The sequence below is a fragment of the Microtus ochrogaster genome, chromosome 8 (genome assembly GCF_000317375.1).
Source record: "Microtus ochrogaster isolate Prairie Vole_2 chromosome 8, MicOch1.0, whole genome shotgun sequence".
NCBI classification, from domain to species: Eukaryota; Metazoa; Chordata; class Mammalia; order Rodentia; family Cricetidae; genus Microtus; species Microtus ochrogaster.
Genome location: NC_022015.1, coordinates 52,674,141 through 52,699,078, shown reverse-complemented (window position 1 = coordinate 52,699,078; position 24,938 = coordinate 52,674,141). Strand labels below are relative to the sequence as shown.

Below are 24,938 nucleotides of genomic sequence, written 5' to 3'. Positions count from 1 at the left end.
GCAACATAAAAACAAAATTCTTATGGGTTGTTTGCTTGTAGATTTGCACTTCTTTGCACATACAAAAAGTCGATTTGATTCTTCAGAATACTACAGTGATCTCCGAGAAGAACAAGTTAGAAGCAGATTACATGTCATCATCTTCACAGCTGCGTCTCATAGAGGTAATCTATTTTTTTCTTTTTTTATTATTATTATTTTTTTTTGGAGTCCATCCTCAAACCAGTTTGAAAGTATCCATCACATACTATCATTTACAATGTGCAATTGTTATGTTAGAGGCCAGCAAGCTAGCTCATTGGCTAAAAATGTTTGCCTCATAATGTCCGTGACCAAAGTTTAGTCTCCAAAACCCAGGGAAAGGTAGGAGAGAGCTGACTCCACAGACTTAGTGTGTACACATCTACACTCTCAGGCATAATAATAATAAAATACATTTTGCTATAAAGAAGCAATACTTGAAGTGTGTAAGAGTGGATGAATAATCACGGCAGTCTAGCCTAAATACTTAGCAGTGGAATGATAAAGTTATTCAGGTGAAAGTGATAGGGAATAATAGACAAACTTCATTCTAAAGATGTAGCATCAAGGTGGTGACGACAGTTATTTTTCATTTTTGTTTTTGTTATTACTTAGTTTTTTAATCTCCAAATTCCTTTCTCAAAAATAGAACACCTAGTATTCTAAATATTTATGGACGACTTGTGCAGTTAAGCACTAAACTGTAAGGAACCCCTTTCGATGTCCTACAGTCTTGTTCTGATGCTGACCACATACAGTTGGCACCAAATTGGACAGTTTATAAGGAATACCCCCAGTAGACCACTCTTCCTTAATTCACTGGCTGTAAGTTCAAGGATCCTAGACTATCTTACTTCTGACCATCTGCTACAATACCCTGGTTTTCCATGGCCTCTTCATGGTTGGTAATTTACTAAGAGCACAGAACTCTGAACAGCACTTAGCTTTATCATAAAGAGACATACAGCACAACATCCAAGAGCGTTCTTCATGAGGAGTTGTGGTGTGTCACTCTCTTGTGCTTACCAGCCAGGAGGCAGCACCACACTGCAGGGTTTCTATTGAGTTTCTATTACATCATTAGGCATGTGGTTGCACTAAGTCTCCAGACCTCCTATCCTAAGTTTGGAAAGTCATATAAGTGCTGAAGTCCTATGGTTCAAAGCTCTCTAACCATAAGATTAGTCTTTCTGGCAATGTCCACTAACATTGTGAGTTAACCCCCTTAAAATACACTCAGGTGTGATCCAAGAAATTCTTGAATAAAAAATAATCTCTTGGAATTTATTTTCAAACGCTAATCACATTCTTCATTTCTACCTGAGAACTCCAGAATACAATGGGCAACACAAATCAGTAGGAACATTAAAACTAGCCTGATATTAGCAAGAACCCCAAAATCAAACTACCAGCAGATACTCTTCTCTAAAGAAATGAGGCTCCATGGGCTGGAGAGATGGCTCAGAGGTTAAGAGCATAGCCTACTCTTCCAAAGGTCCTGAGTTCAATTCCCAGCAACTACATGGTGGCTCACAACCATCTGTAATGGGGTCTGGTGCCCTCTTCTGGCCTGAAGACATACACACAGACAGAATATTGTATACATAATAAATAAATAAATATTTAAAAAAAAGAAAAGAAATGAGGCTCCATTAACCATGGAAAGTTCAGCAGTCCAGTATGAAAAGAGCTGAAACTGAGAAAGACTGTTACAGACTAGGGAACAGTCTAATAATGCTGGCATTGTCTAGATTTAAAATCTTAAATTCCTTTGAAGAACTTACTGGAAAGAGAGCTATGTCTTAAAGGGACAGTTACACATACTAATGGTGTGGTTATATAACTCAATTCTCTGAAAAGGAAAGATATAAATAAAATGGCATATATTTGCTGTTTGTTGTTTTAGATAACAGTATTATAACAGTTGGTGCTTTAGAACAGGGAAATAAGGAGTGTTTCAGTATTATTCATTCTGAGGAGCCAATAAATAACCTTTTCCCCAAAAGGCTAAGCAGGTATAAATATCATATAAAGTATTTGCACAAAGTGAGTGATTTAAAAGAAGAGGTGTGTAGAGCAAGGGCTGTACAACTCAAGAGTAGACATTTTGTGTACAAATACTTGGGCTAAAAACATTACTGTTGAAAATGCAGGTGGAATTAAGGCCAAGTGGATACGTGGCTTTAATCCCAGGACCTTGGGAGGTTGAGGCATCAGGATCATTTGAGCTTAAGAGGTGAGATCAGCATAGGCAAAATGAGCCCCCATCTCAAATAAATAGCCCAATGGAAATCAGCTTATTAAATTTAAATGTCTATGATTTCTCTACCAAGATTTTTTAAGTAAATTCTAACATCTAACATACATATACAAGAAAAAATGTTTCAGAAAGAGTAAAAATAGAAGAGTCATGGCTACAGTTACCTTTTTAAAGTGATAAAAATATAACATTGGATTTATAATGTTTATACAGCTCTGTAGATTTACTAACAATCATTAACTAGAACACTTAAACTTGAAATCTTATTTCTTAATCTATATTCATTTTAGTTGTTAGTGTTTTTTTTCTCCTTTGAAATAATCCAAAAATAAAATTAATTTTTCTTCAAGACAAACAAAAGCAAAATGAAACAAATACATCTAACTTTTGAGTTAGTGGCATAACCTCATAGAGAAAAATCATTCCCAAGTAATTTGATTCTAAATACACAAAGAATTTCAAAAGGCATCTTAACCTGTTTTCAGTAATTAAGCCACTAATATCTGTGATGTTCTTCTGGTAAAAGTGAAGAAATAAATGATGCCATTAGGATTTTTAGCCTGAAAGAAAGCAGCTTCAGTGTAAAGTAAGAATGATAAATAGTAAGAGCTTTGAAGGCTTTGATTTGGAAATAACCAGAATAACTTCACAGTGCATTTCCTGGGACTGGGAGGGGTGGTGGACAAGCCCAGCATGGTGGTACATGGCTTTAATGCCTGCACTCTGGAGGCTAGGTCAGAAGGATAAGTTTGAGGACATCGTGCACTACATTCGTGAACTCTTGTTTCAGAAAGAACTTCTCTCCCCCAAAAGAAAATAAAACATTTCCTCATCCATCTTCATAGCCTCTAAGTACTGTTTGTACTAAAATGGCTCACTGATTCTAAGTCTAGAAAAAGAAATCTATGTGTAAATAATCTTAGGTATACCTTGATGATTTTGTCAGGCATGAATGCAAAACAAACAATCCCAGATGACTTTGTGAACCTGAATGAAGACTCTTAACTGGCCGTGAATGATGTCACACTAAGTTGAATATATTAGGAATGTCTAAATCAACATTTAGAATGATTCTCTAAAAATCTTACTAGGTTAGAGGATATTTAGAAAAACCAATTCATTATTTTGAAAAATTGTAGAAAATTGACCATTCATCCTACTTTTGTAGGGGTTCAGAGTGGAATGAAAGAAGGTCTTGGTTTTTTTTGTTTTTGTTTTTGTTTTTAAGCTAGCCTGAAACTCAGTATATAGACCAGGCTGGCCTCGAAGTCATAGAGATTCACTTCTTCTGCCTTCCAATTACTGTATTTAAAGGGATTTAATTATTTGTGTGTGTGCATGCATTTCTGAGTGTCTCTGCAACTTTTGTGCAGGTGCCTGCAGAGGCCACAAAAGGGTGTTAGCTCCCCAGGAGCTAGAGTTACAGAATTGTGATCTTCTGTAAGAACAGTGTATGCTCTTAACTGCTGAATCATCTCTCTAGCCCCATCATTGTACGTTTCATATGTGGACTATATTAAGTATATAGAAATAAATGGGATCTTCTTTATGGACATACTCTACCTAATGAATGAAGAAGTTATTATATTAGAGATGTGTGTCCTGATGACCACTTACGAAATGACACTGGGAAAAATCAAATTTCTTTCTGTATAAGCCTCTATCTAGAGCAGGGTATTGTGATCTCAGAACATTGGCATTTGGAGCAGATAATGATTTCTGTAAGAGACTTACTATCCTGTGCATTAGCAGCACCACTGACAGCTCTACCTAAAAGTAATGAATAGTAACTTACCCTCCCTCCTTCCTTCTCTCTCACCAGTAATGGCAATCAAAAATTTCTAAAGACATTGCCACATACACATAGGGGGCAGTACTACCTCTAATACAGAACCTCCAGTTTACTTTCTTTTTTTGTGACAGGGTCTCATGTGTACTGTAAACCCACCAGGTGGGTCAGTTATTCCAGGGTTGTAACCCGCCTGGTGGGTAAGTTATTCCAGGGTCCCGAAGAGGCACTATCTGAAAAGACAGGGGCAGGAAAGAGGAACAAGGCCAAGAAAGATCTGTTGTCAAGGCCTCCGTTTATTAGCATAATGGTTGTGGCTTATATAGCCCCGCAGAGGTCACTAGTCGGTCCCTAGGTCACAAGTCATGGGTCAGGAGGTCACAAGTCGACACACCTAGTGTTCTCTATGTAAGCAGAATCATTCCTTTTGTGATTCCAACCACAAACAGTTCTCTAGATAGTTGGAATGTGGGGCAGGTTCTGCTAACAGATAGCTCTCAAGATAGTTGGGTGTGGGGTGGGCTCTGCGAACAAACAGTTCTCAATACAGTTGGGGTGTGGGGCTCTCCACAAACATCCCCAGGACAATGGTCCCCACCATCATCCCTGGAAAATGGCTCCTGACAATGTGTAGATCAGGCTATCTCAGATTTAAAGAGATCACCAGCCTCTGCCTTTTGCCAGCTGGGATCAACAGGGTGCATCATTAACCTTGGCAAGAAATGGGTTGTATGAATGGCTCAGTGGGTGAAGAACAAGAATAGCACTGAGTTTAGAACCCATGTAAAATACCAAGTACAGCAATATGTCTGAGAGAGCAGAGACAGGTAGACCACTCAATAAACACCGTTAGAGTTTTATGTCTCCCTCACCTGACAATGTTTGTTTTCAGAAGCATTTCCCATTTCAGATTCAGATTTTGGAGATTGCATTATACATAATGAAATGCCTTAGGGATGGGTTCCAAGGCAAAACCCAATCACATTGTGTTTTTTGTACATATCATACACATAAAGTTGATTCCTCTGCTGCAACTGTGATTTGACTTTGTCTTTCCATGGCTGAAGTGAGGAACTTGTGACTTTACCATCATGACAGTATTTCTGATCTGGAACTTGGATTTTCAGATGGGGTGCTTCAACTATATTACCAGATTGTATTATTTAAACATAGATATGTTGAAACTTATAAGCTTATGTAGTAAACAGTCAGTTAGGGCTACGAATTTTAAGTCTCCGGCTTGTTATAAAAATTTCAAGTTAGCATTTAAGAAAAATATTTAATAATTTTCATATTTTCAATTATGTGTTTTGTAAAGTATCTATGACATGATTAGCAATCAGTTGGATTAGAGCTGGGAGTATAGGGACAGTCATAATCCCTTCACTGAGAAAATGAAATATGTTATTTTTAGCCAGTGTTTTACTAATGGCATGTTTCTTAGAGCTTAAATTTAATTCTGTTTATATAGGAAGTAGTTTTTATTTTGTTTAAATCTTATTTAATGAACTGTTTAGTAGAACAAGAAGGTCAGTGAATAATTCTTCCACAAGAGGGCCTTCCAGGAAAAGCTTTTCCTTGTTTAGTATTTGTCAAGGTGTTTCTGTACAGCTCTCATGACAGTTCAACTTTCTATAGAAAGAATTTCAGAGAAAAAATAATAACCATTTCTTTAAGATATATACTTTATTTTTTTTGCTGAGCTATTAATTGAAAATGTTTTGTAAATTTTGGAATTGTTTTGTGTCTTAACAGAAACATTATTTTCTATACTCAGTTAAGGCTGGAGTTGAAGCAGGAATCCAAATAAAGTCTTTGATTAACTTATTTTATAGCTCTAATATAAATATATATTCCTTTTTTTTGTTCCACCAACAAAGATCAACAAGAATTATGTTCAGCAGTGATCAGGGTCTCCTTTCTTACTTACTACCATGAAGCTTATATTGTCATTGGCCACTTCCTTGCTTCCCCGTATCTTTTGTTATTTTTTCATAAATTTTTTGAAAATTGTGCACATAAATGCACAATATTTATATCAGTTTTGCTCCCCATCCAATTCCATTAGTATTTCCCCATTCCTTCTCAATGTCATGACTTTTTTATAATTATAATGGTTATATACATACATATACACATATGCTTATGTATGTGTACATATAACCTACTGAGTCCATTTTATGATGCTCATGTCTACATTTAGGGCTGATCACTTGAGATTGGACAACCTGTAAGAGGTCTTGTTTTTCAGCAGCCATTGATTGCCTATAGTTCTTCATCTAGGTCTAAGACCTTGTGCATTTTTCCCATTCCCTTTGGTGTACCTAATGATATGGTCAGTGTGCAGGTCTTCTATAGATAGCCATGTTTTGGAGATTTCATGGCTATAACATCCTTTTCATATCTAGTATTTTGTAGTGGGCATCCCAGTTCTCTGTCTCTAAAAATACTTCCGCTTACCTTCCATGATATTCCTCGAGCCTTAGGTGTGTGGGTGTGTGTAGGAGGTTGTATTATAGATGTACTAACTGAGTCTCTGTACCCTTGATTCACTTATTCTTTACATTTTAACAAATTGTAATGGTAGTCTCTACCTGCTGTAGAAGAATCTTTGATGAAGGATAAGAGCTACACTAGAATATAGTTTGAAATTATATTTGGTTTAAGAAAATGACAGCAGTAGTTTTTCCTCTTTTGTCTATAACCTCTTCAGCTGTGGATAGCTGACTAGGTTAACAGTTCCGACCATGTGTTCCCTCATATTGAGCAGGCCTGAAGTCCTATCAGATGACTGTTGTCATTAAAATACCATTATCATACCATCGGATATTTTGCCCATCTGATCCCTGTGTGTGCTTTACACAGTTGACAGCTGGCTAGAACTTTTAAGAACTTTGCTCTCTTAGTAGCATGCATAGCACCTTCTCAGACTAAAAAAGCTAATCTTCAGAGAGGAGGTTTCCATATTTCTTGTGTCTGAAGTGTGCGATTTCTTCATAGTGTCTTACCTTAAGTTCTGGGAGGCAGCCAAAGACAATGACAGTTACCTGTGTTGTTTTAAGGATCTCCTAGAACCCCACTCCAACAACTGAGAGGCTTTGGGAACTGTGGTGTGACACACAGTATACCTTTTTGTTCAATCAGCTCCTTCCGCAGATGTTTATTGCAATGAGTTATTGGTCTGGCTCAAGGCCTCTAGCCCCTGGCATAACCATCACTGGAGCCTTACTGAAACTTCTCTAAGGACTGTGCAGGGTCTGGCCAGCCACCTAAGACCATGTTGTTGTCCAAGGACCATACAGATCTGTGCTGCCACTGGGGCCAGGATAATATCTAGGCCCAAGCTGCTGCCAAGGGCCATATCTGGGTCCATAGGCCTGCTGGAACTTGAGTCTGTGTTAATGTTCATAGCCTGTATTACCACAGGGGACCATAGGTGTCAGAACCCACAGAAGTGGATCTGGTCCACCTTGACTAAAGGTCAGAGAGTCAGGCCTATTCTTGCTCCTTCAAGGTTACTGACAAGAGGTTTGATCTAAGGTATGGCTACTAATAGGAACTAGAGTATGGTTACTTGGTGTTTTGGGTATTAAAATGGTAATTACTTTGTTTCTTGTTTGTATCATGGTAAAGAAGTCTTACCTTCTTTCACATTTTTGGATTCAGGTATTTAAAGATTATGAGAAATAAGCATGGACAGATTCAATATTCACTGGGTTGCCCTCCTGACTCTATTCTATGTCTCTGTATGTTTCTTTTATATCTCTGTTTTTTCTGCCTAACATTTCTACTCCACGCACCCCTACCCTGAAATGTACAAACCTGTGCAGGCTGGACCCCAGCAAATGTCGCCCCCAACATGGGGCCCTGACAGATGGCCCTCAGTGTGGAGCTTCCAACACATAGGAACCATGCATGTTAAAATCTGAGGGCCATGCTGAGCGGGTCCTGCCCTTCATTGGCCCTGACATGGCTGGCTCAGCTTCTTGTGGGAGAGCCTCCACCCCCACCACCACTCAGCACAGTTGTGGGAGAGCTGGCCCCGTTGTCACAGGAGAACTGGCTCTGCCCCTAAGTGAGGACTGTCCCAGTGGCCTAGACTGAGCAGCTCAGCTACCACTGAAACCTACATCCTGGGCCTTGGGTTGGCCCACCCTAACATCTATCCCATCTGTGACCTGCTGCAGCACATTAAGGGACTGGTCCTACAGAATACTAGCCACACGATTTCCATGATTTGGGGAAACAAGAGGATGTTCAGATTTTAAGTTAGCTTTAGGGGAAAAAAAAGCCAAAAACCTAAAATTTACATTTGGAGTTACTTACTCAAATAAGTTTTTTGTGTAGTGTCTTTCTCCAGAAGACCAAAAAAAAAAAAGAAAAAAAAGATGAAATCATTCTAATTCAGCTTGACTTTCATTACAATCTCTCTATTAAATGCATTCTTAGTTAACAGTTTCCTTGAATATCCAGAATGTATTGTAAAACACATTTGCATATGTACTTTATATATTTGTGTACGTGTGCTTAACTGTGTGCTTCCTTGTCAGGTGTCTAAGTTCAGAATAGTGACAGTGAAAGCATGTTGTAAAAATGAAAAGAAAAGAAGCAGAGGCTTTGTCACAAGGTAGAGTCCCAAACAAATATGTGTATAAAGGCTTTTCTCAGATAAAAATTTTGTTAGGCAAATGCCACCCAACAGAAGGAAACTATTAAATGAGGTTTTGGCCCTTCTCAGTGTAGAGCTTCAAGTAGTTACCTCAGTGATACTTCATTCCTACAGTACCCTAATATTTCATTTTAGCAAAGTCCAGAGGAACAGCAAACAGGAATAGAAGTCATTAGGAGTGTTGAATTCTACCAGCTGTCCCTTGTTTTACATTGCTTAAGTACAGTGACCCTTAGAGAGTAAAGTAGGGCAACTGGGAATCTGTAATTTTTTCATTTCTCTCAGCTGAAGGAATTTATTCAAGGGAACTATGGTAGTAAGTAGTTAGATAAAGGCTTGCTTTTATTTCAGTTCAATCCTATATATAACCTTTTACTTTTTGTAGTATTATCTTTTTTGTTTGTTTGTTGTCAAAATGCAAAGACCTTTTAATGTTAGAGCTCTCCAGGTGCCTCCGAGACTATTAACACAGTAGAATTGATATGACTAGGGCACAACCCCCTAGTGTGTGTGTGTGTGTGTGTGTGTGTGTGTGTGTGTGTGTGTGTGTGTGTGTGTGTGTGTGTTTGGAATTTAGTACAAAATGAGATAAATACATTTTCTTTATTAGAAACCTCATTCCTAGTTCTATAGCCTTGGGCACATTCTCAGTGCCTCCTAACCACATCTAAAATTTAACATATTTCTTAGGATTGTAATGAGTATTGAATTGACTAATCTTTGGAACGGTGGTTCTAATAATACTTGGCCTAGATGTGGCATTACATAGATTAGGTGCCCTCCTCGTCACACATGAAACTTGAAAGTCTGACTCTTGTACGCCTTGTTTTCCCCCATTAAACTGTGCAGTTGGCACAGTTCAGCCATTCTGACCTTTCTACATTCCATTCTTGTTTGTATACTGTCCATACTTATGAGCCCTTGTGAGGTGGAAGCAGAAAAATGAGAAGTTCAACACTAGCCTTGGCTAAATAGTAAGTTTGAGGTGAGCCAGACTCCAGAGTAGCAGGTTCCTTTTTTCTCTCTTTTGGTTTTTAAAATTATTTATTTTGTTTGCTTGTTTGTTTTTGAGATTATAATTACAATATTGCCCCCTTCCCCTTCCTCCCTCTACATGCTTCTGGATACTTTCCCCACTCTCCTTCAGATTCATGGCCTCTCATTTTCATCGGTTGTTACTGTAGGTATATATGTATTTTTGTGTACATATATATTTCCAAATATAACCTATTGAATCCACATATTGTTGCTTGTATGTATGTTTTTTGGGCTGACCATTTGGCACTGGAGAACCAATTTGAGTGTTCTTCTTGGAGAGGGCCACCTCTTCTCTTCCCAAATTGACTCTGTTGCCTATAGTTTTTAAGTCTTTTAAAAAATGACTTTGGGGCTGGAGAGATGGCTCAGCGGTTAAGAGCACTGACTGCTCTTCCAAATGGTCCTGAGTTCAATTCTCAGCAACCACATGCTGGCTCACAACCATCTGTAATGAGGTCTGGTGCCCTCTTCTGGCCTACAGGCATACACACAAACTGAATATTGTATACATAATAAGTAAATAAATATTTTTTAAAAATGACTTTATCTTTTCGTTAGTGCTACCCTTTTATTTTTGTTTTTGTTGTTTATAAGGAATTTTAATGTACCTAGAAAATACATATGAAAAATAACTAAACTAACAAAATATATCTGTTACAATTTCTATTATATAATAACACTGAGGTATTATGGGAGTAAACAAAAGGTTGATTGTGGTAATCATATACTGATGCTCAGGGCAATTCATTATCTTTTCTTTTTTTAAATTAAGTTTGATTTTTAATCTAAAAACTATTATTATAACCATTAATAATAGAGTGCTTTTTTTGTATAATTTCCCTTCTATTTTAATACCTTTTTTTTCCAACCTTCTTTCTGTTTATTCTCTGTGTCTTTCACATCTCGATTCCATTCATTCCCCATCCTTTCGTATCTGCCCTCTGCTCCTGCAACTCCCTCCTCCCCCATAAAATAAAATTTAGGAAAGAAAGAAAAATCTTGTCATGGAAGCTGTAAGCAATGCAGTGAGCCACACAGCAAACTTCTCCGTCCATATATCTCTATATTCAAGTGTTCATTGCAAAGAGCCATTGTCTGGTTTGAGGCCTCTAGTTTCTGCTGTATTATTGACACTGACCCTCACTAGAACTTTTAGATATCCTGTTGTTGCAATGAGATTGGATATCCTGTTGTTGCAGCTTTGGGTCTGCAGGACCCGCCCTTTCACATGCTCCAGCAGATCATAGATTAGGTGGATGTTACAGTGGGCCAACTCATAACCCTGATTCAGGGCCTGAGTAGTTGCAGGGTTGGTCAGCCCACAAACGCTACTGTACCACATCTAATAAAAACCCATAGACAGATATTGGGGTTCAACCTGAAGGTCAGAAAATTAAAACAGTCAGCCACTGGCTCCTACCTCTACCTTAGTCCAAAACTGTGATCCTGCCTCCAGGAATCCTCAGAATGAGACTGTGTCTGAGAGCTGTCTCTTCCCATCTTTTATTCCTCTCTATGGCTGGGATTAAAGGCATGTACCACTACCGCCTGGTTTCTATAGCAAACTAGTGTGGCTACTGGGATTAAAGGTGTGTGTCACCACTCCCTGGTCTGTAAGGCTGACCAGTGGGCCCGTTTTACTCTCGCATCTTCAATCAAGCTTTGTTTATTAAAATACAAATGAAATACCACTACACTTTCCCATTTTTGCCTCTTGGGTGAGCTGTCCAGTGTTGCCCTTGCTAGTTCACACCTTGCTAAGGGATGGGGCCTGTTCTCGTGCTTTTACATCCTCAGGATTGGCTCTCCCACACTCACACCTTCAGAGCCAGCTCTATTGTGTTGCCCATGCAAGGTGCAGAGCCCTCTTTCCTCAGTGCTGCTGCTGGTAAGGGGGAGGGTCACCTTCCTTGTCTAGCACAGGCAGTGAGGAGCGAGGGGTTACTTGTGGGATGTCTCCTCCATGCCCACACAGCTACAGGACAGACGAGTAATGGGGACAGCTCTCCCACACTCAACAGATTTAGGGCTGGCTCACCCACACCTCCGCTAATAGGGTTGGCTTTATTGTGCTGCCCAGGCGAGGTTCAGGGCTTGCTCTCCCAAATGCTACAACTGATAATTTTATGTTTCTTCATATATGTATGTAGGAGTTGGGGTATGTGCACATGAAGTCTAGAGGATCCATAGAGCTGGAGTTACAGGAAGTTGTCAGTCATCTCTCCAGCCTCCTTTTACAGTATAGTATTGCAGAAAATAAAAGATATAACGTCTAGGCATGGAGCTATGTAACTGCAATCGCCTTGCTTGGAAAACAGGAGGTTTAGGAATTCAAGACCAGTCTTGGCAAAGTTTGAAGCCAGCCTGGTCTAAATGGAACTTCAGTAGCCCCACCTCCCCAAAATGGAAAAAGAAAAATGAAAACTCAGGGAAAGGAAAGAAAAGTTAGATGAAAAGCACCTATGTAAGGGCCTGACACACAATCACTCAGTGGATAGTGCCTGTTTCTGTTGTGGTGTTGGTTCTGTGGGTCTCTGTCCATATTCACCTTGCAGTACTTAATACAGATGGTAATGTGGGCTTCTCACAGATCTTGCTAATTATTTGGTGAGGAAATTAATAAGGCCATAAATAAATGATAGATAAGATATACTTGGAAAGTGATTTAAAAGTTTACATTTGAAATGCTGTATTTTCTTATGTGAAGTCTATGTATAATAATATTTTAAAGTTTAATTTAAAATTTGACCTTTATATTAAAAGGCTAATGTACCTTTATGATAAAAAAAAGTCATGGTTCAGTTAATGTGGTTATCATAATCAGAATTCAGCAATTTATTGGATGCAAGGTTGTTTATACAACAAGCTTCTGATTTAGTAGTAACATTTTGAAATATTTATTTTTTTAACAGCAACAATTCATTGAATTGGATGAAAATAGACAGAGATTGTTACAGAAATGCAAGGAACTTATGAAGAGAGCTAGGCAAGTATGTAACCTGAGTGCAGACCAAGCCGTTCCCCAAGAATTTCAGACAGTAAGTATAAAAATATATAATGCTGCAGTTGCCGTAACACGGTATTTTTAAGATATCCTACTCTAGGCATAGTAACAGGCCATGAAAAACATGAAGTGTTATTTAAAAATAAGCTTTCCCCCATTCTTCACTGATTATCATATACATAAAGTAACTTTGTTTAACTTACTTCCTCGGATTTAGTCACCAGTCTTTGCTTATTATTAAAATTCTTAAAATATGGCAATTTTCCTAACATTACAATATAACTTTAATTTTTACTATTAAAGGAGATCCTTTAGCCCTTGACTATTTTAAGAGGTAGTTGGCAGTATGAAATATTCATGGAAGCCAGTAATTTTTACTTGACAAACAGTAAATAAGGTGATAGTTAGACAAAGGCAAAATCAAAGTGTTTTCCTAGATGTCCTGGTGTTTGATTAGGGCACATCAGATATTGAATGTTCAGGGCTGATAGTTGGTTTTGATTTTATACTGATATGTCAGAATCCAACTAAGCATGCTGCCTTTCAGTTCACACTCCACCATTTATTCTGTCCCTGTTCCTAAGTTCTGACATTAAAGCCTTTTCTGTGTTCCTACCCAAACTAATACCAAAATAGTTACAAATGCATTTTTAAATAGTACTTGTGTACTTTTTAAAATCTTAAATGTTATCAACCTTCATAGATGAGGAAATGTCCACTAAGCATAGAAAAAGACTAAGATTATAGTTGTCAGATCCTGGAAGGTTTTGTTTTATGCTCTCAGACACAAAGCAAGTATGGGTTTGATGGGTACAGAGGAGTAAGAGTTCAACAAAAATTTATAAAACTAACTGAGGAGTTTTTTTAAAAGCTAATTGAGAAGTTTGATTCTAAAGGTAATTATAGAACACATCAAAAATATGTTTGTTTTAATAAAATCAGTGTGATATCTGCACTCTTAAGTTACAGTTTTTGTGTGCTGGGCATGGTGGCAGTTGTCTGTAATACCAGCACTTGTGAGGTGGCAACAGGAAGATCCCAAATTCAAGGTCTACTTGGGCTACATATAGAACTAAATTCTGTCTCAACCCTGCCTCCCCACATGTTATCTATTTTAAAGGGATAAAATTAGAAAATAATATATTTATTAAAGTATATTGATTGGCTGCTATGACCAAATATTAAGTAGGACAGACATGCTTCTTTCCTCGCTGAAACTTGAGTTCTGGTCTGGAAGATAGAATAAACCAAATAAAGGTGATGGATAAGTAGCAAGGATGGGTAGATGCTTAACAATGGTTCCTTTGAGATGATACTGTTTGAGATACATGCTAGATGAAGAAAAGAAGTCAGGTCAGGTAGGACTGTAAAGCAAGAATACCAAGCACAGAAAACAGTTCTTACAAAGTCACTAAGGTGCAAATGCACATGTTAGAAGAAAGGTGGGATTAAAAAATACATTCCTCAAATTGGTGTGGTAGCACACACCCTTAATCCCAGTACCGGGGAGACAGAAACAAGTGATCTCTGTGAGTTCAAGGCCAGCCTGTTCTACAAAGGGAGTTCCAGGACAGTCAGGACTGCTACAAAGAGAAAACCTAGCTCAGGATGGATGGACGGACAGACAGACAGACAGACAGAATTTGCATTCCAGCCCTGCAGTGGTGGCACATACCTTTAACTCTAGAATTTGGGTAGCAGAGGCAGACAGATCTCTGAGTTGTCTCCATAGTGAGTTCCAGGGCAACCAGATCTAAACAAAGAAACCCTACTTCAAAAAATAAAAACCAAGCCGGGCGGTGGTGGCGCACACCTGTAATCCCAGCACTCAGGAGGCAGAGGCAGGCGGATCTCTGTGAGTTCGAGGCCAGCCTGGTCTACAAAGGGAGTTCCGGACAGGCTCCAAAGCTACAGAGAAACCCTGTCTCGAAAAACCAAAAAAATAAAAATAAAAAAAATAAAAACCAAAAATTACATTCCAAGCAGAGAGGAAGGCACAAGCCAGATTAGTATGGCCTTATACAGTATACAGGAGTTTGGAAGTGTTTTCTCCCTTTAGTGATTAGGTAAGTACTCTACCATTAATCTGTATCCCCAGCCCTGGGCTCTGTTCTCTTTGAGATAGAAGCCACTGGAGGGTTTAAACCCAAGGGTGGTATTATTGAATTCAGTTTATAGGTGAGTACACCTAGCTGCTCTCTGAAGAATAGATCCATAAGAAAGGAAACAAGTAAACCACTTTTGATCAGGGAAGAGATTAATGTAGTAGCACAAAAGGACAGAGGAGGGGGAACTTTTACTTTAGTGATGGATATGAGAGAGGTAAGAGAAAACTCCTAAATGTTTGCCTGAACAAGCTGAAGCTCTTTACTGATGAGAAGTTGATTTGCTTACAATGGTGGGCAATGTGTATGAGGAGAAATTGTGTTTCATTATCATAAGGTTAGTATGCCTGTTAGAGTCTGGTGAAAATGCCACCAAGTAAGTTTTGGACATAAGCTCACACCTCAACAGACAAATCAAAGATGTTGCACATGTACATGACAAATTCCTAGAGGCTCTTGTAGAGACTGGATGTACAACTCAACAGAACTTTTTTTTAGGGCTCCAGATTCATTGCATACCTTTTACTGTAGGGCTCTACAGGTTATGCTAGGCAAAATAGTGTACTGCATGCCGATCCTCGTAGGAAAGTGTCTATCCTAATGAGTCTCTGTGGCATAGATTCCGAAGATAGTCTTGATGAAATTCTGTCTCAGTGATTGAATTCTAAGGATGCTTTTTTAGGTCTTCATAAGTACAGTATAAAGTTCTAACTTCTTGCTCTCTTTCAATGCCCCACATATTCTGGACCCATTCTACCAATTCAGCAAGTACCCACCATTCCAAATGGACACAACTCCTCACCCCCCATGGTATGCAGTACTCATTCTTTTTTCCAAATTGTTTTCTCCTTTTTGCATTGCTTTTCCCTAGCCATTGCTTTGAGACCCAGAGATAAATTATAGGCCTTTGAATTCTTTTAATTCTCATGTAGCATGAACTGACACTTCATTATTTTAAATTCCAAAGCCTATATAATATGTACTGCTTATTTTAGACTCAACATCAATACATTGCCTTAAGGTACTATCCAACATGTATACATTGTGTTTTCTTTTAAAGTGTAAGCTTTTTAAAGGCAAAATACCCTGTTTTAGATTCCTTTGTATTATTGCTGTGTGCTGGCATGCTATTAATCAGACAGTAGATTTGTAGCAAATTACTTTCTCTTAACTAGTCTAATAAAACTTTTCACTATTCCATTTTTAATGATAGATTTTTTTTCCTTTAGGCTTTTCAAGATCTTCCAAATACATTGGATGAAATTGATGCATTATTAACCGAAGAAAGATCAAGAGCTTCTTGCTTCACAGGACTCAATCCTACAGTATGCCTCTTTCTCCTTTTCCATCTTGTAGCTCTCACACTTCTACCTTCCCCAGTGCACACATGCACATGTGCATGCATGCATGTGTGCACGCGCAAGCACATAGACACACACACACACACAGCCCTCTCCAGTACTTGCCTCCCACACTGTACTGGAGCTCTGGGTAATAATAATCTAGACAGCAGGAACAATGCCTTAAATGCCAGATTCTGAATCTATTAGAATTTTAAATAGAGTCTTCCTAAGGAACGCAGTGTTCTGTGCCTTTCTTTATAAGAAGAATAGTTGAGTTAACTTGAAATACAGCAATGTGTATTTTTTTTCAAAGACTAAAAAAAAGTAGCACTTTCAGTGCACAATAGCATAAATTAAGTGCATACAAACAATGCAGTGCAATTGGCATTTTTAGCTAATAGCTTAATTGATGCAAATTTTTATATAATTTATTCTTTGGTAGATGTTTCTTACAGAGCTTTATTTTTTTCTGTCAGGTGGTTGAAGAATACTCAAGAAGAGAAATTGAAATACAGCAATTAACTGAAGAACTAAAGGGGAAGAAAGTCGAACTAGATGAATATAGGGAAAATATTTCACAGGTAATTTTTTTATCCTTTTTCTTATATGTTTATCATTAATGGGATGAGCATATTAATTATACAAAATAAATAGTTTGCTTCTAAGAGAAAAAGTATTTTTATGACCAGATTGACTCTGTTATAAAAATTTGTTTTATGTAAAGTTTTACATCAGAATGGATAGTACTGCTTTCAATTTGTGATTTTTGTCTTTCATTTATAGGTGAAAGAAAGGTGGCTGAACCCCTTAAAGGAGCTAGTGGAAAAAATCAATGAGAAGTTCAGCAACTTTTTTAGTTCTATGCAGTGTGCTGGTGAAGTTGATCTTCATACAGAAAATGAGGTAACTGCATTGGGGGTGTATTTTTGTTTGTTTGGTTGGTTGGTTGGTTGGTTTTGATTTTTCGAGACAGGGTTTCTCAGTAGCTATGGAGCCAGTCCTGAAACTTGCTCTGTAAACCCAGCTGGACTTGAACTCACAGAGTGCTGGGATTAAAGGCATGCGCCACCATTGCCAGACACAAAGGATATATTTTATGACCAATAATTTTAATTATGTGCAAAGGGTACATGTAAATTTATTTACTTTGGAATTGTACATGAAAATTCTGATTACTGAAAAATTGTGAAAAGGAAGGAAAAGACTACCTTTGGATTTCTAACATGAAGTTTGCTTGGTTTGGGGGTGGGTATGGTGTTTTGTTAAGAGGTTAATGCCTCTCTTTCTTTGTTTTAGACTATCTAAATAATGATTATTCTACTGTGTTGAGTGAGTGCAATGCTTTAGTGTAACTAATGGTTCAGGGGTAACTGCTCCACTTAAAAGCCATAAACAAATTAGCAAACACAACTGAAATGTAGTTTATATCAATGAGGTTGAATTTGTTTTTTTGTTTTGAGGGGTGTGTGTGTGTGTGTGTGTGTGTGTGTGTGTGTGTGTGTGTGTGTGTATTTGGTAGGGGTGATGTTTTCTAATTTTTTGAATCAGGGTCTCTTATAACCTAGTCTGGCCTGGAACTTGCTATGTAGCCAAAGATGACATTGAATTCTGAACCTCTACCTCCCAATTAAGATGATAGACTTCCATTACCATGCTGAGTTTCCTTGGTTTCTTCTTTATTACAAATTTAGAAGATAGTAGGAAATATGGTAATTTCTTGAACTACAACTCTATGCATTGCTATTTTGGATAAAACAAATTTTCCGTTAAGAAACTTTTGTGAAGAAGGGCTGGAGGTGCAGTGAAATGATGGTGCATGCTCAGCTACAGGAGGCCCTGGGTTCGTTTCCCAACACGAGAAGCAGGTGAGGAAAGGAAGCAGAAATGACTGGTTTCTTGAAAATAATTGGGAAAGTGGAATGGATGGAAAGGAATATTGTGGAAAAAAGGCAGGCCATCTTTTGATTTTTATTTAAAAGTTTTTGCTGCACTGGAGTCTTTTTTGTATTCTCATTTTGCATGTATCAGAATATTTCCAAGGTGGACTTTGTTTTGAATGAAAGTCAAGTTAATTAAGAATATTTTCATATCTTTACAATTTTAGCAAGTGTGCATGTTTTCATTCTGTTGCATGTATAAATATAAAGAAAAATAGCATCATTTGCTCCTTTGAGGACTTTGCCTCACAGCTCTCTCTGCTTCATGTGAAGCATACATGTGAAATAGCATTTTGTTAAGTCCTAGGTTTGAGGTCTTAGTTCCTTCTGTAGTAGTTTACCACACAGTCCTTGCCTCACTGTAACTAAGAAATGTGTGTACAATACTTAATTTCTGATATGCTTCCTTTGTGCTAGGCACTTCTAAGTTTATCTTGCTTAATCTGTTATAACTATCCTATGAAGCAGGAATTTATATCCATCCTACTTAAAAAACAAGCCGAAACTTATCATTATTTTACTAAAGGTCACATTGCTTTCAGGTGGCAAAGAATCAAACACCTTATCTAATCCCAGGCAGAGCCTTAGCTCTTAGATAAATTTGATTACTGTGAACATTATCCTGCTCAAAGTAACGGGATCTTTATCAGTAGCTTGACTGTGTGGTGTATAAATGTGATCAAGTAAGCAAGGTGAGGCCTGTGTCACAGAAATCCCAACCTGTATATCCTCTTGCATGGTTCCTTCTTTGTCTTGTCCTGCTTCTTCTCCACAGTCGCTGTTTTCAATGCAGTGCTATAGAAAGGCTCTCCTCATGCCTTTCAGTGTTCCCCTGGACCTTCCCTCTTCTCAACTTTTCTGTTATCTCCTTTCTATTTTAGCCTCCTTAGTAATGGGTTCAGAACTGACTTCTTTAACTGGAGCCTTGAATGAGAAAGAAGAAGCTAGAAAAGGAGAAAAAAGAATGATCAATTACAGGAGTCAAAAACAAAACTCCAGTAAATCAAAGCCTATGTAATCAAAAAGTAACATATTTAATAAATTCACTGTGGAACAAATATGGTTTAAAAGTAATCCTGAGGAATTGAAACTTTTACAAATTATTACAAATCTGTCTTTTTTGTTGTTTTTGTTTTGATTTTCAAGACAGAGTTTTTCTATAACAGCCCTAACTGTCCTGGAACTAGCTCTGTAGACCAGGCTGGCCTCGAACTCACAGAGATCTACCTGCCTCTGCCTCCCAAGTGCTGGAATTAAAGGCATCCACCACCAAGCCTGGCTCAGTTCTATCATTTGTTTACTTAGGAGGTTTGAAAGGAAAAGCGAGCAGATTAAAAGTACTATTTGTAAAAATTTTAAAGCCTACTTGAACACTTTTGCATTTTTGCTTGAAGCTGTTTATAGTTTGTAAAAGGAAGCTCTTGCTTTCTCACATGTTCGGAACTAGAATGTAGGACTTGTAGCAGCAGAGCCAGAGCAGAGTGCAAAATGGTGGCAAGGATCTTGGCTGCACTAGCTTATGGAAAGTATCTTCTGCTGTTTGAGAGAGTATTGTTGATAGGAGTGCAGCCAAAACTATAACCAAAGGTGACAGCATGCTTCCAGTAAGGTCTCAAGGAAAAGTATTGCCAACAGCAGTTGTAGCTATGGGATAAGAATCTACAGGAGAGGTGGAGAGATTCAGCCAGTTAGCATAAGAGTTGACATAAAGGCCTTCTCCCAGAATATGGAGGCACCACAAACAGGGATTGTTTCTTAGTTAGAGGTGATCCTGCACCTATAAAGAATGTGGGCTGAAATTACTGTTGGGGGGAATCACTGGTGATGATCCATGAACCTGCCCGTTCCACTGATATTCTGAGCTACTTCATCCATAAATAACTGCCATGCCTCCTTTATAACTAACTGATGATGTCCAAACTCAAATAATAAATAAATAAAACACTTGTTGTTCTTAAACCTCTACTATGAATATATAATACATACAATTTCAGAGATTTAGTATGAAAAATGTAAAATATTCATTGATAACATTTTATCTTGTGCTGTTTGAATATATTGGATTAAATTACACCATTGAAGGTAATTTTACCTATTTGCTTTTTATGCTTTAAAAATATGACTGCTGAATTGCCTATTTCTTGTAGTATGCCTCTCGTTTAGACACTTATCTAGAACATTTAACTAGCTAACTTTCAGCTAGTGTTAAATGCTTGCCTTTTAAGATAAATCTGAATCTGAATGACATAGAGGTAAGAGAAGTAAATAAACCTTAGAGTGGTCTCAGAGATGGCAAAAGTTTATAGAACACCAAATACTTCCCTTTTTATAAAGTAAAATTTATATTTGTGAATGTGTGCATACACATAGGCACTCAGCTATTAAAATTTTTAGATAGTAATTGCTTAATCTAAATTTGTTATTTTTATGATTGATATACTGTTATATTTTCAAATAATTGGTTGAAATAATCAGAAAACACTTATTTTTCAATTTTTTGTTTTACAGGAAGATTATGATAAATATGGAATCCGAATTAGAGTAAAATTTCGCAGTAGTACTCAGCTGCATGAATTAACTCCTCACCATCAAAGTGGAGGGGAAAGAAGTGTTTCTACCATGTTGTACTTGATGGCACTTCAGGAGCTTAATAGATGTCCATTCAGAGTAGTTGATGAAATCAATCAGGTATAATGATACCTTTGGGGGCAATATACTGCATCCTCTAATAGACACCTATGTAATGATTGTTGTCATTGTGGTGTTAGGGTATGGACCCAATCAATGAACGAAGAGTGTTTGAAATGGTTGTGAACACTGCCTGTAAAGAAAACACATCCCAGTACTTCTTCATCACACCAAAGGTGAGTAATGGGTAAACTCCCAAAAATCATGTGCTCACATGTCCCCTTTGGCCTAATTGTGGAGCATATTTGGGCCAAGGTGTGAATTTAAACAGGATTACCCCAAAAAAGGAGCTAAAACGGTTATAGCAGTCTTTACATTCATAGAAGGGACTCATTCTAATGACATATTTAATAAGAAACTTTATCTGAGGAAGTGGCGGAGGAGGCACTTCATTATGTTCTAGAATTAGATCTCCTTGCCTTTAATACTCATTCCCCTTCTAGAAAAGCTCCTCTTTTGCTAAAAGATGACTGGGAATGCAAGCCCCAGAACTGTAGCCCTCTCTGTCGCGTCATAGTCTTTACTTCCCACTGCCACTACCCTAGCCCTAAAGAGTCTTAAGTACCTAGTTTTGTACTGACAAATCAGGTTTTATAAGCACATAGTTATAGTCATAGAGAATTTTCCATAATCTAGAGCTGTTGTAATAGGAAATATCCTTTTGTTGAATCTAGTGATGTGGGTAAGTTATCAAATAAATGTACTCAAAGATGTGTTTATTACTAACCATACTTTTTCCTTTTTTCAACTAAATATTCATAAATATCTCATTGGATGTCCCACCTAAATGTACATTTTTTGTACTTAATCATCTTTTATCGTCAGATCTGTGGACTAATCAGGTCTTGCCCCTATTCTATTTTTTAAACAAACTCCTTGGCTGAGAAAGCAAACCTCCCCCACATGTTTCACACAGCCAGTCTATCACGGTGCTTAGCCATAGAAGTTGTTGGAGAAGTATTTTGTGTAGAAGTGAAAGAACACTCTTTTCCAAGATGTGCCTATGGTCCTGGTTGGTATATGAATACAGAGGATTCCAACCAACTAGAATATTCCAGGTCAGTTATTAGGCCAGGCTTCGATTATGCTTATTCAGGAAGCTGTCATTGTCTGACAAGTTGATGATGTAGTTAAACATATTTAAGACTGGGAACTGTCTTTCTCAGTATATAATGTAATTATGTGGCAATTTATTTCAATCCTTACAGCTTCTACAAAATCTTCCTTATTCTGAGAAAATGACAGTATTGTTTGTCTACAATGGTCCTCATATGTTGGAGCCAAACCGATGGAATTTAAAGGCTTTTCAAAGGCGGCGGCGAAGGATTACCTTCACTCAACCATCTCAGTGAAAGGAAAGGGAGGGGATTTTAGAGGTTTTTCTTTTAACTGTTTATACGTGTGGCTCAAATGAATAAAAATTAGCAGATTTATTGAAAAAGAAAGATTGGTTATTTTTGGAAACCTGCTTTTAAAAACAAATAGGTTGATGAAATGAAGACCACGGTACTCTGGAACATTTTCTAGTGAAAATTAAGTCTTCAGTTTGGTTGAACTTGATTCCTTAATCCTCTGTGAGCACTGGATTGTGTCTGCTGCCCCCACCAGTGTGTGTGGTGGCTCCCATCTAATACAGCACTTGGGAAGTGGAGGCAGGAAGACCATGAGTTTGAGGCAAATCTGGACTGCAAAGTGAGAGCCAAAGTGTGTAGGCTATAAAGTGAGATCATGTGTCATAACAAATGGTATTTCCTGTTGCAGACAGAGAGGTATGGCCGAATGGGGATTTTATTTACTAAGTGTGGTAACTCTGACAATTGATTGCAGAACTTCCTGACTTTTAGAGCTTAAAAGCTTAAAAGCAACTCAGAATTAGATATCCCACTCTTCCAGTATTAATATTTCATTTTTAAAAACTGGTATGGGAATGTCTACTTAATAGGTAGTGGTTTGTAGCAGATCTGTTCGTTTTTTTGTATTAAAGGTTACCTTGTTTTCATAGAAAACATATTTATGGGCCTTTAATTTAGGCAACTTGATGTTATAGCTTTATTGGTATTCAAAGAATTGGGAAAACATACACATGGGGCTTCCAAATAGCAGCAGGCTTTGGAGAAGTCACAAGATAAAGAGGAGACATAATATGGCCCAGACTGACAGAATGAAATCAGGTAACGAGAACTCAGACTAGCATTGTAAAGTACAAGTTTTATGCTGGAGTTTCTTGTTCTATTTTGTTTTGTTTTTAAAGTCAAATATATTTTACATCTTAAATTTCTAAAAGAATTTTTATAATTACTTTTAATAAGGTTTTTCTTAAGATTTCATATACAAGATTTTACAATTTGTATTTGAAACTTCTCAGTGCTATGTAAAGAGTGATGGCGAAGTATTGATTTGCTTAAAATCATAATGTTTTTAGAATTTGTAGGTACTTCCTTGCAGGATTGATCAGACCTAGTATTTTAGAAAAATCTCATCTAAATTCTTTTCTTCCACCTTGAAAAAAATTAAATGAGAAAACCATTTATTTTTCTTTGAGTATGCTAATTAACAGTGCCAAACACATTCTGTTATTTTAAAAACTAAATCTTGCAAGAAAATAGAAATGTCTTTGAATAATGGACTGGACCATATCTCTCCTGGTACTGACAAAACTATTTTTTGACGTGATAGCCTGAATAAACTAAAGTTTGGGTTTGTATACTATTGTAATGCCAATGAAAATTTACATTCTTATTACGTTAAAAAATAATGGAACATGAGCCTATGTCATTTCACTTAGATATTTTCTCTTTTAAAAGTTGTATTTCTTTATAAAACTTGAGAGCCCTCCCCTCTTAAACAAAGTCTCATACATGAGTAGAAAGATATTTTATTAACATTTTTATCAGTATGAACAAGTCAAGAATTTTAAGAATATTGCTAAGCATTTGCGTTGTTACTTGGTTTTTTGATATAATATCTTCACTAATATGTGCTTGATGTAGTTTGGTTTTATCCTATCAGTGTAAAAACTGATTGAAGGATAGACATACTTAAAACTCACATCAGCAATTCCATTTTAGTTTACATATGCCAAAAGTTATTCCATTTTGTGTTTATGAGCATTCAGTGAGCAAAATTAATGTTCTGTTTTATATTGAACTTTGGGCTGGGAAGGATAAATTATGTATCATTTATATTAAAAATAGTCAAAAATAATATAGTGTCATTTTCTGCAACTGTTGATTTTTTTTTAATTACATTCAAATTGTAAAAATTTCAAGTATAAGCTTGATTTGATAAATAAAGTATTTAAAACCTGAAGGTTACAGATATTTTTAATGACTAAATCTTTACGTTGGTTTGCCAAAGGACAGTCTCTGTTAGAAGGTCTCTCAGTTTAAAAAAAGGAAGAGGACTGGTGTTTTATTTTTTGTTTGTTTGTTTTGTTTTGCTTGTAAGATTATTATATGTGAATGATGATTTTGCCTGCATGTTTGTCTTTACACCACTTAAGTACCTGGTGCTTGCTAAGACGAGGGCATCAGATCTCCTGGGAGTGGAGTAAAACAGTTGTGAGCTGCTACTTGGGTGCTGGGAATAGAAACTGGGTCTTCTGGAAGAGTGGTCAGTACTCTTAACCATAATCCATATCTTCAGCCCCAAAGAGAGGGTTCTTGCTGCTTTCCAATAGCTTTGGACATATCTGTAGCCTGTGAGGAGCATCTTATCATTTTCTGGCACGTCTAAGTGTAAGTGACTAAAACTATATTGTAAATACTACTTTGTTGGTAATAAATACGTATTTTCCCATATTTTGGTATAGGTTATTTAAGGAGAGTTTTTTTAATACTTTAAATTTTCATAAAAGTCTTTTCTTTTTCAAGAATAAAAAAAAAATTTTCAATGTCTATTCAAGTGTCTTCCATTTATGATACAGTATTTAGTAGACTATTTGTGTTCCAGAAGATAAATATTTAGTCTTTTGTCCATTTGTAGTGGAATTAGAATCTAATAGCAGTAAACACGGGAAAAGCTTGAAAGCATCCAAAGAAGATGAGTGAAAAGCCAAGTATAAATGTTAATGTTGAGACAGTAA

General features: G+C 37.2%; 1 protein-coding gene across 5 annotated transcripts in view; it reads left to right on the top strand.

Annotated features, from left to right (window-relative positions):
* The window catches only part of Smc5 (structural maintenance of chromosomes 5), a 74,862-nt gene extending 50,705 nt beyond the window's left edge, over nt 1–24,157 (top strand). For 3 of the 5 annotated variants that reach the window (XM_005352067.2, XM_013348080.2, XM_013348081.2), the window contains 9 exons: nt 42–164; nt 12,690–12,815; nt 15,652–15,696; nt 16,116–16,211; nt 16,706–16,810; nt 17,013–17,132; nt 20,675–20,854; nt 20,935–21,030; nt 22,063–24,157. In XM_005352067.2, the coding sequence (XP_005352124.1) occupies nt 42–164; nt 12,690–12,815; nt 15,652–15,696; nt 16,116–16,211; nt 16,706–16,810; nt 17,013–17,132; nt 20,675–20,854; nt 20,935–21,030; nt 22,063–22,206 (1,035 nt within the window). In that variant the 3' untranslated portion in view covers nt 22,207–24,157. Of the gene's footprint in view, nt 1–41; nt 165–12,689; nt 12,816–15,616; nt 15,697–16,115; nt 16,212–16,705; nt 16,811–17,012; nt 17,133–20,674; nt 20,855–20,934; nt 21,031–22,062 lie in introns of those variants that run through there. The other 2 variants (XM_005352068.3, XR_003377286.1) reach the window with 2 other exon arrangements.
* The last annotated feature ends 781 nt before the right edge of the window (nt 24,158–24,938 follow it).